At 47.4% G+C, this 19,986-nt stretch overlaps 1 protein-coding gene across 4 annotated transcripts in view; it reads left to right on the forward strand.

The window, feature by feature from the left end:
- The window catches only part of RAPGEF1 (Rap guanine nucleotide exchange factor 1), a 31,066-nt gene that overhangs the window by 1,304 nt on the left and 9,776 nt on the right, over positions 1-19,986 (forward strand). For all 4 annotated transcript variants that reach the window (XM_053472387.1, XM_053472388.1, XM_053472389.1 and 1 more), the window contains exons 2-10: positions 12,784-12,923; positions 13,513-13,691; positions 14,228-14,384; positions 15,659-15,747; positions 15,957-16,106; positions 16,596-16,719; positions 16,818-17,001; positions 17,408-17,878; positions 18,805-19,007. In XM_053472387.1, coding sequence (XP_053328362.1) covers positions 12,784-12,923; positions 13,513-13,691; positions 14,228-14,384; positions 15,659-15,747; positions 15,957-16,106; positions 16,596-16,719; positions 16,818-17,001; positions 17,408-17,878; positions 18,805-19,007 — 1,697 coding nt within the window. The remainder of the gene's footprint in view (positions 1-12,783; positions 12,924-13,512; positions 13,692-14,227; positions 14,385-15,658; positions 15,748-15,956; positions 16,107-16,595; positions 16,720-16,817; positions 17,002-17,407; positions 17,879-18,804; positions 19,008-19,986) is intronic.

The raw sequence follows: 19,986 nt of genomic DNA on the forward strand, positions 1-19,986 counted from the left end.
TGGTAATGTTGAGAGTCTGAGAAAGAGAGAGTGTCCCGGATGTTATAGAGGAGAAGAGATGATACTGAGGTCGAAATAAAGTAAAATGATAGGGAATCGAGGCCAAGGATGTAAAGAGTTACTATATGGCAGGCAGGTCTCCCAGAAGCTATAGTAGGATCGGAAAGGGCCACGGTTTGTAGGTTGGTGACCTAGAGGATGTTGGTGAACCAAGGCAAACAAGTTGGCGACCATGAGGATCCAGGGTTGCCGAACTCTTGAGGCTAGTGATGCAGAGGATCTAGGACAGGCAGGATTTGTGGACTAGGGAGCTGGGAGATCTAGGCGAGGCAAGGACTACAGACGCATGATCTGGAGGATCTAAGAGTGGTGAGATTTAAAGGATTTTGATCTGGAGGATCTTGGAGACACGAGATTTTATGAGCTGTTGATCCAGAGGTGAGATTTCCGGGCTGCTGATCCTTAGGGTCTAGGAGAGGTGAGATTTCCGGGCTGCTGATCCTTAGGGTCTAGGAGAGGTGAGATTTCCGGGCTGCTGATCCTTAGGGTCTAGGAGAGGTGAGATTTATGGGCTGCTGACCGGGAGTATGTAGGGGAAGGCAAGACTTGTGGGCAGGAAAGCCTTTAAGGATCAAGGGGAGGTGAGATTTGCAGGCTGTGGGCCCAGGGGATCTGAGACAAACACGCTTTATGGGATACTGACCCAGAGGATCTTCAGTCTGTGTTTCAACTCCCTGACTTCGCCATACATTATGAAGGCCCATTCCCAGCGCGCGTCTGATGCGGGGGGAGAGCTTGGCTGGCCCTGGTACAATGCATTAAGCCTCCTTACACGTTGAACTACGCCGACTCTTACTGGAGATCGTTGGCCCTTCATAATGAGCAGAGAAGTGAGGCTGAGAAATCCACAACGCTCCCTTTTTGTGGGCCGGGCCCATTATTTGGAAACGCTTGGGCATAAATATGGAGGAATTGCAAGAGGTGGACGCGGTTGTGTGATTGTCACTGATTGACTATGTATTTTTTGCTCATTCTTCTATCGAGGCTGCTACATACACTTAACATATTATATAATGGCTACAGTGTGAAACATTAATATTCCAGGATTCCAGAAATCCCTGGAGCCAAACACACATTGTTACGCGTCCAACCGAAACCTGTTGGAAACGCTTATTCCGATATCCGCACTGGGGTATTACCCGGCGCATTCTGTGTTCTGGTTACTAAATTAAGAAGCCGTGAGTGGAATTAATTTGTAATAAAATATAAAGGAAGCCGCTTTGCCCAGGTGGCAGATGTTTGGCGGTGTTGCGTCTAAGCCGTGGTCGTCGCCGGACGGCCGGGTCTGCGGCTGGAGTCACGTTGATCGGCAGCATCTGCGGTGTTCTGCAGAGACGGGTGATAATTAGAAAGCAGGTTCTCATTGATTAAACGGATGAAGATGCGCTGAGTTCGATTGGCCGATCATTGCTCCTTCGGGGGGTGTCTGCAGCGCAAGTTCTGTGTCCTGTTTTTGATTTAAGCCACGGCTGACAGCATGCGAGTTCTAGTTTAAAAACCGCTAGGGGGTCACATCTGTGTCCTCTGTGTACTGGGAATGTCTGAATTAAGGTATACTTATGTCACGGCATTCGCCCCCCATTCCTCTCGCTATACCCCAGAGGTGTCATGGCATTCACCCCCCATTCCTCTCGCTATACCCCAGAGGTGTCACGGCATTCACCCCCCATTCCTCTCGCTATACCCCAGAGGTGTCACGGCATTCACCCCCCATTCCTCTCGCTATACCCCAGAGGTGTCACGGCATTCACCCCCCATTCCTCTCGCTATACCCCAGAGGTGTCACGGCATTCACCCCCCATTCCTCTCGCTATACCCCAGAGGTGTCACGGCATTCGCTCCCCATTCCTCTCGCTATACCCCAGAGGTGTCACGGCATTCACCCCCCATTCCTCTCGCTATACACCTGAGGTGTCACGGCATTCGCCCCCCATTTCTCTCGGTATACCCCTGAGGTGTCACGGCATTCGCCCCCCATTCCTCTCGCTATACCCCAGAGGTGTCATGGCATTCACCCCCCATTCCTCTCGCTATACCCCAGAGGTGTCACGGCATTCACCCCCCATTCCTCTCGCTATACCCCAGAGGTGTCACGGCATTCACCCCCCATTCCTCTCGCTATACCCCAGAGGTGTCACGGCATTCACCCCCCATTCCTCTCGCTATACCCCAGAGGTGTCACGGCATTCACCCCCCATTCCTCTCGCTATACCCCAGAGGTGTCACGGCATTCGCTCCCCATTCCTCTCGCTATACCCCAGAGGTGTCACGGCATTCACCCCCCATTCCTCTCGCTATACACCTGAGGTGTCACGGCATTCGCCCCCCATTTCTCTCGGTATACCCCTGAGGTGTCACGGCATTCGCCCCCCATTTCTCTCGGTATACCCCTGAGGTGTCACGGCATTCGCCCCCCATTTCTCTCGGTATACTCCTGCGGTGTCACGGCATTCGCCCCCCATTTCTCTCGGTATACCCCTGAGGTGTCACGGCATTCGCCCCCCATTTCTCTCGGTATACTCCTGCGGTGTCACTGCATTCGCCCCCCATTTCTCTCGGTATACCCCTGAGGTGTCACGGCATTCGCCCCCCATTTCTCTCGGTATACTCCTGCGGTGTCACGGCATTCGCCCCCCATTTCTCTCGGTATACCCCTGAGGTGTCACGGCATTCGCCCCCCATTTCTCTCGGTATACTCCTGCGGTGTCACGGCATTCGCCCCCCATTTCTCTCGGTATACCCCTGAGGTGTCACGGCATTCGCCCCCCATTTCTCTCGGTATACTCCTGCGGTGTCACGGCATTCACCCCCCATTTCTCTCGGTATACTCCTGCGCTGTCACGGCATTCGCCCCCCATTTCTCTCGGTATACTCCCAAGCTGTTTCTCCGGGATGCATTTTGTTTTCTCCTGTGTCTTCCCGTAGCTTGATTTACAGTAAATGTCCGGGTCCCCGGCAAACAATCTCTTTTCTAACGATGTGGATGAAGAAGGAAGTAGTTTTGGGGTCTCCAGCCTATGCCACTTGTTGCCATATGTTGCCCAGGCCACGCTTTCTGCCGTTTTGTGTATTTTTCTTTGAGGTGAGGTATTTTGAGCTCGTCATCTTCTACGGGTTGTAACAACACAGGATTTCTTTTTTATTATAACGTGCATTTTTATCAGTCCAGCCTGAGGGGCTTCTGTGTGGGAAACTTTCACAATATTCCTGTACTGATGATACGAAAATCTGATATTTCAATCACTATTCACTATCAGTGAACAAGAACCCCGAGGGCTTCATCGGAACAGTTCTAGTATGTCTTTCGTAGATGCTAATAGATGGAAAGACATGGTGCGGACCTCTGTGTTCTTCCTTTTGAGTAAAAAAATCACTACCAACTCTTTTTACTCTTTACCGTTATCGCTTTGTTTTGGTAGGTTGATTAAAGTGATCGGTAGGTGATCCTCCCAGACTGGCTCTTGGCAGGTCAAAGTTCACGAGAGTTTCCCCGCAGCCTGGGGTTATTTTATAGTTTGTGAATGACGGCATCTCACGGCCATCGGGACTGGACGAAATCTGATCTCTATGACATCTGGGGGGGGAAAAAGGTGCTGGAGAGCCGCACTAATTTAATGGGCCGGGATAGGAGAATGTGTGTTTGGGGGGGGGTTACAGCCTGGCCCCTAATGCTAAAACTATTTATACATATCATACATGGGTCTTAGCGCAGTCATCCTGGCTCCCAGTTTCTGTTATTTATAGCCCTGTGTGGTTGTGTTCCTGTTTTGGGCAGCCATACGTGCCTCCCAACTGTCCTGCTTTGCGCGGGACAGTCCTGATTTTGCCTCTTGTGTCCCACTGTCCTGCCGTGCTATACCTGTTGCGCATGCACAGTATGGCCCCCTGTTTGAGTGACAGTCTGTCACCGCCACGCCACCCCAGCGTCCCGATAGACGTCAGGAGGTATACGTTGCTTAGTTATACTCTCGTGCTGACTTATGATCCCTTGAGAAGAGGTGAAAGACTGTGACGGGGTCCCCGCGATGAGTAAATGCCGCGTGAAAAGAATATTAGCGCTGCGTCTGTGTCAACGTTTTTCTACTAAAGGGACGTTTATGTCAATTGGTGGCAATCTTAAGCAATTTTCAGGATGAAAGCTGCGGGCGGTGGTTACATTCCCTTCCCATTAAATGTCATAAGAACGCTTTTCTCACACGAAGAACCTCTGTGATTTAAAATTGTGTTTAGCAAACGTTAGTAAGCGGCGTTATTTGTATAAAGGAGTACTAACGCTCACGCCACATCTGGCACACCGGAGTAATTGTAACGTCGCACCTCCGAAAAGCCTCTAGAGGCTCGTTTCAGACTAAAGGCCAGGTAGCCATGGTGGCTTCTACTTTTTTATTCAATGTCTTATTCTTCTCTATGGATTAATTCTTTCTTGGAGCCCAAAAGGAGACTCCCAAAAGCCAGCGCGTCTTTTATCCAACTACAGAGTTGTTTTTACCATATTCCTTTCCTCTCTTGGAGAACGTCTTCCCTCTATAGAGCTTAGAGTTGCTTGGAGGACTTCCCGATGAAAGTGTCCACATTGTTGCAGACGGCCGTGTCTCTCTGTCTTGTGTCGGTGGCCGCAGAGGAAATGTCAAGCGAGAGATTAGAACGAGGATGTTTTCTTCTTCCTCTGTAAAACAATGCCGGGCGCAGAGGATGTGTCCTGACTGTACGATGCTTCCACTTCTGTGCGGCCGGCTCATGGAATCGGCTTCGTCACGTGAATCGAATGCTAGAAACGGAATATTCTTTACAGGAGCTATTGACCCTTTTCCATGATATTGACTGAACCTGTGCTAGCGCCCTCCTACCTATGGGCTCTCTCCCTGCTGGTGACGCTGTGTGTGTAATATATTTATTTTTATAGAAATATATAAACTTTACAAAGTTTTATAACTTGTAAAAGCATGTCTTTAATGGGAGGGAGGTGAGGACAGTGGCAACCAAGGTCTTTCCGGACGTATTGATTTCGTCCATTTGTGGGGAGAACTAGTAAAACGTGTGGTCAACGAGGTCCTGAGTGTTTCTATCTTAGGGGTGTAAAGGTACGTCGTATCGTCCCATACAGGTATAGAAATGTTTAAGTATTTGTGTAAGGTTTAGAAACTCTTCCTGATGTTATGTGGTCTCCTTTTAAGCTAAAGTTCCTTATTGATGGTATAATTTAAGCCTGTCTTTCTAGTTGAAAGCTGGTCGCCGACTAACAGTTGGTGTTTGTTGCTTTTTTGTTACTAGTTGTTTTTATTAGTAACTGTGAAGGATATGCCCCCCGGGGGTAAGTCTCACTGTGGCCGCATGTACTCGGTGCAGGATCCAGCCTGTGACTCAGTGCCCTTAGGCGTAGCAAATCTTTCATTCGGTATTATACTGACAACAGGTGCTGAAAACTCTCCTTCCAGCGGGAAATAGAGATCCAGAAAACTGAAGGAGGGGGAGCTTTTTACCAGCCGGATGCCGTCCTTTGTACTGCTTTTGTAGGAGCCGCCGTTAAATTATCTGGGGACGGCAACCATCTGCGGCTCTCTCCAACCTGATCCGCTGCGGTGTGAGCCTTCCCAGGCGCTGCCGGTCATTACTTGGGTGACATGTTTAAACGGGTAGAACGCATGTCACGCTTATAAGTGTAACACGCACTGCATGCCACCCGGTATTCACATTCTATTCACAGGTATTCCCTGTCCGTCCCCCCCAGATATTTTCCCTGTAGGAGATACGTTTGGCATCTATATAACCTCCTTAGGAAGTGTTACCTAAAACAAAGAGACCTTTAAAAGTTTAATGAGGAAGAGAAACCGTGCTAAACGTTGTCAGAACCGGTGCCGCTGTTTCGGGGAGCATATGGCAAGGTTTAATGGAATGGAGGAAGAGCCGCGCAGGGAGATGTATTCAAATATTACAAACCTAATATGTAACACTTTGTAAACGAAAACCTTTGGTTATCATCATTGCCGTGCCGGCTTTTCTGAACGTGGATCGGATCGGGGAAGGAAGCGGCGAGGGGGGAAGCGTCTCCTTATCTGTGTCTGTCTCAGGAGTCCCAAAGCAGTTTGTTTTACAATAAACACGTCTTTTGAAGTCTAGAAGACATGTGGAGTAAGATAAGCTCTGCCTTGTGCCTTGGAGTCCATAGAGCAGAACTGGAGAGGTGGCCATGCTGCTAGAGTTTATATTAAGTAATGTCGCACGTGCCAAATCCGGCGACAGAAGCTTCAACGAAGTCCTTTTGTGTCTCCTCCATAACCAGCTTCCCCACGTCCGCTGTTGTCATTCAGTTGTGCGTTTCTGACGCGCGTGACCACACACTGGAGCGCTCCGTATTCGCCGCGCGGTGGGAGTTTGGGATCCGGATTTCCACTTCATATTCATTTCCAGCCTGGAGATGGTTTTGCTCCAAAATTCTCCGCGGTCTCGGCTGGCGAGTCGGAACAGGTTGAGACGCGCGGTCGCTTGGGGCTTTTGGCAGCGAGAGGGTTTGTTTACCGGCCAGTGAAATCTTCACATCTGGTTTTGGTTTGTTTTTTTAAAGCTCGGAAGACTCCGCCGAGAGACGGCGTTTCGCTAAAACCCCAAGGTTTAAGTGCCCCCGATGCTCGACTGATTTGCCGGTAGATGTTTAGCCAGTAGGTGAGCCGAGCCCGCGGGTATTACTAATCTGGGAGTTCTGCTTCGATCTTCCGAGTTCACGGGGGTTATGAAAATGTGCTGATTTCACCTCGTAGATGTTCCAAAACCCTGCCCTGCAATTTGTGTGCCTAAACTTTGTAATTACTGCTCGCTGGCTGCGAATCCCTAATGCGTTCGGTGTAATTATTAGATGGTGACTCCCCACGGCCAAGCGCATCCAGGTTTATAAATCTGTCGCCGAGCTAAAAGGGGCCACGCGGCGTAGGTTGTCGGGAATCGCTTTCACGTGCCGAGGGTTCGTGACATCTATTTAGGTCGAGCCAAGATCATTCCTGGGGCTTAAACTCCCAATAATCTGAGCCAACAATGGTGAATCCTGGCACGGTTCGTCCCTGGTATTCCAAGTCTGCGCCATGGATGGTGCAAAGAGTTTGGTGAAGGTCTGGGCGTTCCTGGTTAATTCAGTGAAAGCATTTATTTTAATTTTAGAAGGGATTTATATCTATTGTTTTTCCATGGATCTCGACAAGAGGTTAAAGCCTTCGTGGGCTAAACTAAAAAACTATATAAGTGTAGGGATGGAGGAAGACGTTAGGAGTTTTCCGCATCCCGCTGCAGTCCTAGACCTTTGACGATTAGAGGGTCGTGTTTGGATCTGATCCATTCCTCAGCGAAGCCGACCTAATGGCCAGGAGCTTGTCGGATGAGACTCTGGCACTCTTAAAATAGACGGGGCTACGTGTGGGAAATAGCACTGCTGTTGTTTTTGGAGAGCCCAACCAGAACCCCTGCTGGCCGACATGCGCCTCCACAATTCCAGGCCGATACACAGCGGAATAATTTGATTTGCTCTATCTGGCGGACGCCGAGCGCTGGGTCTGGTTGAATATTTCCTGAGCGGAAGCCGTATCCCGTGTGCAGCGATGGCTTTGGGATAGGAGGGCAGTTTGTTCTCGTCGGAGAAGCTGCTTTAGCGCCCAGCGATGTGCGACGGGAGGAAAGGGAACGTATGGATTGGGTTTGTCCTGTATGGTAGCCATGCGGTCATACTGTATGTGTTGGGTTAGCGAATAAACCCCGTTACACTTTAATGAGTTTTATCCATTTATTTGGATCTTGTGTTGGTGTCGTAGGGAGTTAAGTAAGAATCTGATCCTTTTTTTACTGAGCGAGTGATAAAGTCGCACGCCTGTTTCCCGTCTCACGGCTCTTTTATCTGTCACCTCTGACACGTCGGCCCTCGCTTCCTGCTTCGTTTCCGCCGCGAACCCGAACAGTTACCTCATCGGGTAACGGAACAAAAGGGGCTGCGGGTCGCGCTTGGGAGGGGGCATTTTCTTTTGTTTCAACGTTAATACTCAACTAAAAATGAATGTGTTATATGAGGGCGGCCATGCGCATTCGTTGCCTGCCCGTGTTTTTGGGGTGACTGGTTCACCGATGTGCTTTTTTTTGCCATTAGGCAGGTAAGGCAGCGGTTTGGATAGCCCGACAGTCACTGTCCTTGATCTGACCTCTGCTGTCTGCTCTTGTATGTCCTCCGAGGCTACAGGCGTTTCATGGCTTTCTGCGTCTGTTCCTCAGCAAACCAGCTTTGTTTCATATCGAGTGTAAGAGGCAAGAAGGCTAGGAGAGTATTTACACAGAAGTTTTTTGGTTTTATTACCCATCATCCTCTGCGTGTCCATCATTTCCCCCCTCGACTGACTGTCTCTCTCCCTACTCTCAAACCCCCTGTGGAACACAGCCCTTTTTTCTCGCCTCTTTCATGTTTTACCCCACCATCGCCTTTTTATTTTATTTTCTTCCTATATAATTTATTTTTTTGCTCCACTCCCCCATTGTGCTTGCAGTCCACTAGCTTTTTTTTTTTCCTGCCCCCCCTCCACCATGTTTCATATTCTTTTATCGATGACTATACTAGATGTGTTTTCCAGGCCACTGATGATGGGAATTATAGTCCCACAGTAGTGAGAGTGTTATGTATGGGTCTGTATGTATGGATACTCTCTCCTGTTCCTTTCTTCCTTTCTCTTTCTAAAAATGTAACCCCATCCAAGGCCACCGCCAGGCATGGTGCGAGTTAATGGCAGCCTGCTCCACTCCATCAGATTAATTAGTGATGCTTAATGACCAGACAGCATAAATTAAACTTTCAGTGGAAAGCCATAGGCACAAAGCCCTGTCAGGTCCTGCTTACGCATGGCTGGTTAGTAACAAGAATCACATTTCATTAGGCTGGTGGGGGAGTGATAATTATGAGGATGAGCTTAGTGTGAAGTTCAGCAGGATTAATCATCCCCCTCGCTGGATTTAACCCTGAAATTAAAGTTCCAGATGTCCCGTGGCACCTGGATGGGTTTTGAACAGGGGATGTTTAAAGACTTAAATGAAAATGTCGCAATACATCTAAAAATCTAAAAATAGCTAAAGTTCTCTCTCTTTTTTTTATACTTCTAGAAACATTCCCTCCCAGTATAAGAAATCTCAGTTTAACTTGATAAATCCATCGTTTGTAATGCAACTTTTTGTGACTTGGAGTACCTATTATAATAGAGAAAGACCGTTGGTAATTGAGACTGGTTAGCCGCCAATCACTGATCTATGTATTGATGAGGTCAGCAGAGAATGGACACTGGGGGCAGCCATCTTGTTCTAGAAGATTGGAGCTGGGGGTTAAGGCCATTTCCCCAAAGCCATCAACCTAGGGCCTACGGTGGCCTCTCGGGGACAGAATACCTTCTGAAATATTGGTGGGATTTTTACAAGCTGTTCATTGGTTGAAACTACCTATAGCTTGTGAATTCAGCTCACCGTATGAAAGCTGAGATTGGTGGCAGTCTTTGGCAAATCTAGCATCGTCTAATCAATGAATTTTCCTTTCCTGAAGTCCTCCCCCTTCTCACATACCCTGCCTTCCAATGGCTGCCTGAACCAATCAAAAACTGTCTGTAGCCTACCAGTTGGGGCCGAGATAACTTAATGGGGGTGGTCTGGAAACAGGGAGTTAAGATGTCCGCTCCCATGATGGATATAATAGGTTTTTTTACAAATATATATTTTTGTTTTTAATGTGTAAGCAGTTACATGGGTTTATTGTAGATTAAGTTAACAGCATCAAGCCTTTGCGCCCCCCAAATATGGCCCATCATCCAGCCCACCAGTGCCAAGGATGAGAAGCCATGTTTAGAGCCCCCTTGTATGGGTGGTGTTGACGACGTTTCCAGCATGAGGACATCGAGAAGACGCCGGGGTTCTGTTCTAGAACGTGTTGTGGAAAGTCAGGGCTGAAGAACAGGAGGACGAAACGAGCTCCTGGAATGCGAACTAAAAGCGAGAGCCCTGGCCTTCTCTGCGCATTCCTGTCCCGCAGCCCAGATTCCCTCCTGCCTAGGAAATAATGCAGCTGGAGCATTACATCAGCCCAGATGTTTCCATAGCAACAGGCAAATAGCGCCCCGAACACGCTGAGGTAATTCCAGCGATGCAAACCAATGGAGACGGAGCCCTGGAAGCCTGACGTCTTCCTCAATGTATTGGTAAGCAGGGAGGATTAGCGCTTGCGGTGGTGACGGGGACTTTAGAGGGAACATCTGGTGCTCTCCTCCCCGTCACCATTTCATGCCTGAAGGCTAAGCACATGTTGCTGTATTAAAATATTATGGTTAACTTATCTTCCGAGGCTAGATTTTTTTTATTTAATATTTTATACATTATTATACGATGATGATCATCATGTAGGCTCTTTTCTCCCGCTGTCCCCGTGTTGGCGATCAGGAATCGGACTGCTCGCACACGTATAGGTACTCGCGCGTACGCAGATCCTCCCAGGACCCAGATAAATAATTACTGGTTGATTCGCCGGTGCATGAGTTCTGCGGATAGGTCTCTTATTTCGCTTTCCCGGCCACGTGGATCTCCTTCTCTGAAGACCACCGTTTGCCTTTGAACTACAAAAGTCAACGGATCGTACGCAGAGCTGACGTTTAATTCACCTCTGTTTGCAGTTGGGATCCCGCTCGTGGCTTGGGAGCGCTCTCACCCGGTCTGTGCCGGATTAAATTGCATAAATTCCATGTTTGCTGTGAAATTGAGAGACGCGGCATTCGTGCACACGATACACATACTGACAGACGGCACTCTCGCAGCACTCTGCAGTCGTAAAGGGGGTGACATTGAACGGTCTAAGTGACTTCTTACATATCCCCCCCCCCTTCATTAGCTCTTTACTTGAAGGGTCATTTGCCATAACCCCCAAAATAAAGTTCTCATGATGTATGAAGGGAGCTTGCTGTGAGCACCTACTGCTTTTCCTCCAGATAACATCTGATCATCAGATAAGACCAGCTTTGCAGCGCGGCGCGGAGACATACAAGATAATCGATCGCTGATTGCAGGTTATCACAAGCTGTCTGGCGGAGTCTCTGCGGGATAAACACCCGACGGGTGGCAGGAGATGCAGCGGTCTCTTCGGAGTCTCTTCTGCTCCTATAACCGCCATACCTTCCTGTCTTCAGGGTCATCATCATTATTCCTTTGCCTTGAGTCATCTCTCTCGTGTTAAGTCGCTGGGTGGTTCAGGCAGCCTTTATATTGGCGGATGGGGAAGGAGGAAATAGAACTTTGGGACAGGAAGTTGATTAAATAATAAAAGCTTTGCCGTAAGTGGCCATCGTTTTGCATTTTAACCAAATCTCTCCAAAACTACACAGACACGATCAAGAAGATCCATAAGCTAACTTTATCTGTACTGTTGTATTTGATTTTGTTTACCGGGTTGTTTACTTACCAAAGGAGCTTCTCGAATTAGAATTCAGATGCATGATATCATTGGGGGGGGAGTGATACAAATAGCTTATTAACAGCTGCCCCCGTCTCTCCGATACTGGACGAGGTGTGCGCCTCTTATTTACAGACGTCACCGGCGTGTTCCCTCCGAAGATATGCCTTTTTTTGCTGATGATGTTGATGGGTAGAGACAGTTGTTCGGCCGCAGAGGATCAGATGGTGTCCAGCTGACTAAGCTGCGCGTCTCTGCTGCTAGATCCGTGTAACGTGATACATTGTATATCTGGGGTAACTATTCGGACAACAATCTTACCTCCATGTGCATGCGACGTTGCTTTAATCGGCGGCGCTCATGCATACTTGTACTTACTCTTCATGCTGAATAATTCCCGAGACATCCTATAAAAACCTCTTTGTCTTCCCACTTCTTGACGTCCTATTTAAATCCCTCTTCCGCTCGGCAATCAGGTATAGGAGAGGCAGGTTGAGAACGTTATAACACGTGACCGCGTCCTTTTACCTTCTCCACGTATGAATGTGACGCGTGGAGAGATTGGAAACCGAGGCCACGGCTCTCTGCGGAGGTCTCTTTCATAACCGTAACGGCTCTCGCGTCCTTTCGCGGACTGAAACAGCCTGATCCATAGCCGCAGGCGGCGCACGCTTCTCCTGAACGGCTACATAATGTCACTTTTATATAATTCTCGTCTGCCGGGAAACTCGCACACAGAACGTCTTCTGTTGGAGCTACAGGACCAGGTGCGCCGCAGCGTACGCTTTTAACCTCTTCAGTACCAGAGACGCAAGTCGCCCCGTTAATGCGCAAAGTCGCCACGTTTAGCAAGAACAAAAAATTTTTCTCCTTTTTTTATGAATCATTTTATAAACATGTTCCCTATTTTCCTTAAAAGCCGAACTGAAACAGTCCGTGGTTATGGATACAATACATATATGTATTTATTTATTTTTATTGGATACAGAAAAGACTTGTTAGGGACCCGGGGCTTGAGTATTTAGCACACTATTTATTGTTATTTATATAATAAATAAAGGTGGGATTTGGTTCGTCAAGATATTCATAAATCTCATCCAGTTTGTGTCCATTTTGTGTATTGCGTTTTTTTATTATTGTGTCTGTATTAATTGGAATGGTTTAGTGAATAAGTTCGACAAGCAGACATGGGGGTGATTGTGCATGAATCTCTTGTTATGAAAGAGACGTCGTCCCAGAGCCTGAGACATCATACTATTTCTTTCTGTCTTATTGTTTTGTAGACAGCCAAAGATCCCATCTTTCCTCGTTCACCATGAAGCTGAAGGACAAGTTCCATTCCCCCAAAATAAAGCGGACGCCTTCGAAGAAGGGGAAGCCCGCGGACCTGACGGCCAAGCCGGAAGAGAAGCCCGTCAACAAAGTAAGCTTCTGTCTTAACGTATATGACCTTCGTCGGGAGAGACGCCAAGTAACCAAAACAGGTTTAGAACAAGAAGTATCGGAAGAAAGGCCAATCTGTAACGTTACAAGATGATGTTTAAGAATGGGTTTTGCTTCTCAGATACTACTCTATACTTTTGTGTCACCAAAACCATCTGGTGGGATCTTCTCAGGCAGAACTTATTTAGCCGCGTACGACATAATTTGATCTCTGGCAATCACGTCCCTCCCTACAGCTGTAGCGTGACCCCATTCCAACACCGTGAGGAATCCAGCATCCCCCACCCTGCGGCCGAGTCCTGCGTCTCCCAGCGGCCGGTCCGACCGGCGGCCACGTCTTTCACAATCATATATATATATATATATATATATATATATATATATTGTTTAATAATCAAACCCCTAGGAAATACCTATGTGCTGTTTGACCCTCGAAGGGACGGCCCCGTTCCCAAATATCTAGGTTTTGGTCGTGTGGGCACCGTGTTTGTTTGTTTTAATTTCTGGGTTTGTCAAGATCCGTTTCACTATAGAGAAGATCTCGTCTCTCCTTCCTTCTCCGTGTTTAGACCTTAAGCAGGCTAGAGGAGCAGGAGAAAGAAGTGGTGAACGCTCTGCGCTACTTCAAGACAATCGTGGACAAGATGTCTGTTGACAAGCTGGTCCTGCTCATGCTCCCCGGTTCAGCTAGCAAGGTCCTGGAAGCCATTCTGCCTCTAGTGCAGGCAGATACCCATTCTCAGCAAAGGTTTGTGCTTCACCAGTTACGCCATGCGCCGTAGGTGGCTCACGTTATACATGGGGAACAAGATGAAGGGGTTGCGTGTGCTCGTGCTTCAGGCTAAAATCTGTCAAATAGTTTTAGGTGTAATAGTCATTTATACAAGCAAATCACAGATGGTTCCATTTAATTTTCTTTTTTAACGTTGTCAACGTGACCAGACTTGCGGTTCTACCAATGAACCCCCCCCCCCCAAAGTCCATATCGGAAAAGCATTTAAATCAGTGACTCTTTGCTTGATGATTTAGGATTCTGGCATCTTACAAATCAAAAACAAAAAGCCTTTTATATTATTTTGTGTGTGTATATCTTATATATATAACAGTTTTACTCTTAAGAGAACGTATTTATGCTCACAGATGGCTTTTAATTTTAATGCTGAGAATTTCAGATCCAACTTTTAAGAACTTGTGTCGTTGTGGATGGATACGTTGTCTCTGGGACCAGGAACTCGGATCCAGGAAAGGCTTCTCATCTGCTTTCTTCTTTTCTGATCCTTGCAGCACCGCCATCTCGTCCTGCTACAGCCGCGTCTACCAGTCTCTTGCCAATCTAATACGCTGGTCTGACCAAGTAATGCTGGAAGGTGTGAACTGCGAGGACAAGGAAGTGGTGACGACCGTGAAAGACGTCATAAAGGCCGTTCTGGATGGCGTTAAGGTTAGGATTGAGCCTCGCCACTTTCTCGCGCGTCTTTTATTTGGCACGTTTTTACGGTGCTTTGTAGTCTCGCTGGGATCGAGAAGGTCTACGATGATGTTTCTTAGTGGTCTGGTCTTTGGGTTTTTAGGGCAGCGCAGTAGAATCGGTAATCTTCAGTGATAAATGACGCTTAATGTCTGAAGAACTTTTGGCCGTTTGGTATGGAGATACTTAATTGGCTTTAACAAGGGGGGAAAAAAGCACAGACAGACACATTTAATATGTGTAGTTGTCTTGCACTCTATAATAATGAAATGCACAGGATTCTGAGAATATCTTGGCTTCTGCGTTGTGCAGGAGTTGAGGGGTTAAATCCGGCCGTGCGCCTGGCGGCTGCGCATCTCTCTGGGGGGAAGCAGCTGGAGTTTGCGTCCGTCCGGGAGGTCATCCAGGCGGTGAAGTCAGATAATTGGGTGCCTTCCAGGCCCCCCTTTTTTATTTATTTTTTAAATGTATTTTTTCCTCCCTCTCCGCTCCGCAGCAGTGATCTGGTATCATCGCTTATTCTCTATGTATCCGCAGGGCCCCTGTTACCCTCATTATTATACCCCGCCTGGGGCAGGGAGACTTACATTAGCTCGGCGGTCCTTGTCACGCCAGCTCTTTACATTACAGTTCACCTCTTATTGCCTTTTTTTTTTTTTCTCGGTATATGGGAAAAAAAAAAAAAAACCTCAGACCCGATCTACTTTTAAGAGGCTGCTTGAAAATCAGTTGTGGACTCTGCCCGTTACTAGGTCGTTGGCCTTTTGTGTTATTTGGAATATAGTTTTGGGGTTTAGTTTAGATTTTTTGTTTTTATCCAGGCTACAGATGTTGAGCTGGTCCTCCGTAACGTACGCCTGCGGTAAAAATATAACGTTGAATACGAGTTCAAGAAAAAAAGTGTATTAAACCTGCTTTACCAGGATATGTTTGAATTTCTTTAGAAATAGATTGTGAACACAGCCTGATCGCAAGTAACATAGCAAATATCCAACGATAGGAATGCTTGCATCTCCACTAACTGGCGGTCGGGTCTACAGTCATGGCCCTCACCTAGGTCATCGAGTGCAGGATTGCGACACGTGTCCCGGTTAAATGCTGGAATGTGGCTCCATCTCTCTTACCTAAACCAAACCACTTTCCCGGGCAGCTTAAATCACATAACCACATTTATATTATATATATATATATATATATATATATATATATATATATATATATATATATATATATATTTGTTTCTGCAGGAGCTTGTACGCCTCATGATAGAGAAGCAAGAACGCCCATCGGCTACTACACCAGCGAAGCCCACCTTGACTGCATGCAGCACAGACAGGTGAGTTTTGCTGACTGACTTGTATTTTATTTGGCATGTAAGGGCCAACGCCGTGTGTGGCTCCTTTTAAGCTTTGTATGAACGTGTCATCGTTAACCGGTGCTTCTGACGTCGTTGTCCTCGTTACTTGAGGACCCTCTGTTTTGTTATTGTGCCGCCTATGCCCACCACCGGTATCCGCTTCCCTCTTCTTTCCACTCCTGCCCCAGCATGCAAGAGCTGCCGTTGTCCGATCGCGAGCTGGAAATCCTCAACAAGTCCCCAGAGACCTGTCAGGAGGTACAGATAGACTGCGTGGACGCAGATGACGCGGCGCCTCCGAAGCCCCCGCTGCCTGGGATCAGAGTGATGGAACACAGGTAGAGTTTATTTTTTTTCTGGCTGTTTGAATCATGTCCGTTCACCAATCCTCTACCCTCTGTAGTAGAAGCTCCAATTTGTTCCACGTTCCGTTTAATCGATACTTTCTCACAGTTCACGAAGGCTAATTGCCTCTGTTCCTCTCAAAAGCTGCCTCGTCTTCCCACTGTTCCATTAGTCCTCTTGATCTCACGTGGTCTTGCATCCCACCAGCTTTATAGATTTCGTCTCCTACTTTCATAAATTAAAAAAATAAACTACTTTTATACATTTCCCCTCATGCCTTATTGGAAAGAGTGGCTCTTAATTGCTTTTCGTCCGTTTGTCAGGGACTGACGCATTGTCTGCAATCCACAGGAACCGGGGGGATCCGTTATCTGAGTAGGGTTTGGGCTTTAAAAGTGCCATATCTGTACAAATGCACACGTGTAAATTTGTAGGTTAACCTTTTTTGTTTATTTTATTACTTTGTATCTCTCGCTCCGCAGCCCGCCCCCCGCCTTACCTCCAAAGAAGAGACAGTCTGCGCCTTCTCCCACTCGTGTGGCCGTGGTTGCGCCCATGAGCCGAGCCACGAGCGGATCTAGCTTACCCATCGGGATCGGTAACCAGGTTTGTAGAGGGAAAAAAAAAAGCCGTCTCATTACCTGGAAGTGGAAGCAATGAAAAGAAAAAAAAAATAACGCTTTCTTTGATCCTCTTTTGTCAAGGATTTTGAGGTTGACTGCTACGCGCGGCGCAGGTTATCAGGCGGAAGCCAGTCGTACGGCGGGGAGTCTCCGCGGCTGTCGCCCTGCAGCAGTATAGGGAAGCTGAGTAAATCGGACGAGCAGCTCTCCTCCTTGGACAGAGACAGCGGGCAGTGCTCCCGAAACACGAGCTGCGAGACTCTGGGTAGGACGTTTCTACACACTCTGTGTATCGCGTACACCTTTATATGAGCAGATGGTGTGAAAAAACCAATAAGGTGTTAATAAGCCGCTGATAATACCTTTAAAGTAAGCAGTCGGTGTGTCTGACTCAAACCCATATCTGCCATGAGACTGTAATTGCTTTATTGCCCAACCTTATCTAAAGCAGTCCTGCTGCTGGGCTAATCAAGAATTAAGGACTTCTGGTAGCATTCATAAAAATGTCACCTTTCCAGCCATTTCCGCTAACAAGCCCTTTGAGCGTTACTTAAATTGGGAGAAACGCTGTCGTAAATAAAAACAATTTATGTAAAGAGATTTATTTTATATTAATGTTTTGGTGCTCACGTGTTTTCCCCCCTCTCTCATTTTGTTTTTCTTCTCCACAGATAATTATGACCCCGACTATGAATTCCTGCAGCAAGATCTTTCAAGTGCAGACCAAGTTTTAGGTCAGGTGACTGGTGTCCTAAGTCCTCTCCCCGAATCTTTGGGGGAGTCTGGGTCCCCATTTCAAGCACAGAGCTTCCAGCTGCCTCCGCACCCTGAGCTCAGCAACTCCTCGGCTATGGAATTGCCTCCCGCGCTACCCGAGAAGAAGAGAAGAAGCGCCGTCTCCCAGGTCGCAGATGGAACCATTGGCAACCGCGTCTCCTTCGAGCGGCATCCCTCTCAGTACGACAATATCTCGGAGGACGATTTGCCTCCGCATGCCCCCAGTGGTACTCCTTTTGCTGCTGTCCCACCCTTCCAGCCAGGGAATATCTCCCAGGTGGAATTCCTGGCTGGCTTTGCTCCTGCCGAGTCTGATGGGATTCCAGAGAGTCCTCCGCCTCTTCCCGAAAAGAAGAACAAGCATAGTAAGAGTCGTGTCCGACCCCCCCCCCAATATAATTGCTGTAATTAGTACTGTTCCCACAGTTACACCGGCATGTTCTTTATCTTTGCATGGAACAGCGATGCAAAACCAAAGATACGTTGAAGGAAATTATACCCCCGAGCTCAGTATAATTTAGAGTTCAGAGAAAAAGTCCTTTGCTATCAGCCATTGCAATGTGAACAAGCTGTAATCATATTTTTAGGCCTAACCAACATGGTGCAAAGCTGTTCTTTGCACGGTTCAAGTCTTCTCACTTCTCCAGCGGAGAGGTCTTCTCCTCCTTCCACTGATGATAATGCATCATGGACAGGAGGAGGTCTTGCTTGCCTGTCTGCATACAAGACCGTGCTAAGTAGGAGCACATTAAGATTTATCTGCTCTACCAAAGTGACTTTGTCAAGGGGATACATAAAATAAAATAGTACAGAGACATTACCAGATTCTTTTTTCTTTCTCAGTCATAGAAAGAGTCTTGTGGCTCGATTTCTCATCCCTGTAGCCTGATGCAGCCGGGTGGGAGATTTATCGAGTGGGTTGTGGCGTGAACTCCCAGCTGTTGCTCGGATTCCTCTCCGCTAACCCGTTTTCCCGCTGTGGTTAGCTTGCCATTTGTAAAATCATCTTCTTGCAGACAGGGATTGCTGGGTCATGACTCTTTAAGTGCATCGCCGGCCAGTCTGTGTAAGATCAGGAAAAGCCACCGGAAGCTTCACTGCTCCCCCTGGCATGATCAAAACCCGTAAAACGTATTATTCCAAACGCTACGCTCGGTCTGCGAACGTGTAAATGTCTACCAGGATCATATCGAGGTTTGAGAATGTCCAAGCCGTGTCCTGATACAGTGTTATCCCGGTCATTGTTCCCTCAAACGTCCTATAATACTCGGTTCTGCGATCTGTCTTCTAGTGATGACCTACATGCGTTTCGTGGAAGACTACTCTGAGCCCCAGCCGTCGGTTTTCTACCAGACCCCGCAGAACGAACACATCTACCAGCAGAAGAACAAACACCTGAGAGAGGTTTATGGCTTCAACGACTCATTCAACAGCTCCGACACGGGCCATGAAAGAGCCCCGCCGCCTGCTTTACCCCCTAAACAGAGACAGATGGTAAGCGCGACTCTGTCCCCCCTACCTCTGCTCCCTTCCTGTTCTTCTCACGGTGTAGACTTTTAACGGCTCTCATCGGCCCTCTGGAACCTGTCAGCGAGATGATGGTTTCCTTGGGTTTAAGTAAGCAGGAAACGAATCCATGGCTGCTTCCGCATTATGGCAGGTAGAACCAGAGCAGCTCAAGCTTGAGCAGATCTCTGCTGCGGATACAGCATGGACAATACATTTTGTAAAGGCCAGACAAACTCCAAACCCAATAGGGACAGCTGTTTGGTAGACTCTCTTCGGAAAGGTCCTACAGGGTTTTCTTAATCCTGTGCCAGTTGCTCAATAGCCTAACCCATCCAAAGGCTTGTAACAATCCTCGTGGCCTTAATGTGTGCCTTTAAGCTCCTCGCTATTGAATGCCCCTCCACATTTAGTATCAGCTGCTTCAGAGAGTCCCGCGTTCGATAGAGTAAAGTCCTAGATTACAAGAAAAGACTCTAAGACGATTGTCTCCTTTCCTCTTTGTCGCCCCATAGTGTAGCGTTGCATTGAGGCGCGTTATTCTGTTCCGTATGTGTTTGATGTCACGTTGTGATGTCACCACGGGAGCTGTTTTATTTTTCTGTCCTCCGTATTCTGTAATCGGTGTTGTCACCTCAGCTTTAGCGGCACAGAATTTTATTTTAAAAAAAAGCAAATCCTCGTTGGCAGAAGTTGGAGTTCTAAAAAAAAAATCTCCATCTGCCTTTGAATATCAGACATTATTGTGCAACCTTATAAAAATAGAAAGTTCCTCAAACCTTTCGCAATGTGTAACAGCCGCGACATCTTGCTCGTTGAAAATGATGGCCTTCAGCCACAGTTTATAATAATCCCGGAAATGCCTCGATAACCCCTTCTTGCAGCTACTGAGCTGTATACAACAAATAAATGTTTTTTTTTAAGGAACAGTCTTTATTATCTTTTTATCATTAAGTTGACCGTTTCG

This window comes from Spea bombifrons, chromosome 8 (genome assembly GCF_027358695.1).
Source record: "Spea bombifrons isolate aSpeBom1 chromosome 8, aSpeBom1.2.pri, whole genome shotgun sequence".
Lineage (NCBI taxonomy): Eukaryota > Metazoa > Chordata > Amphibia > Anura > Pelobatidae > Spea > Spea bombifrons.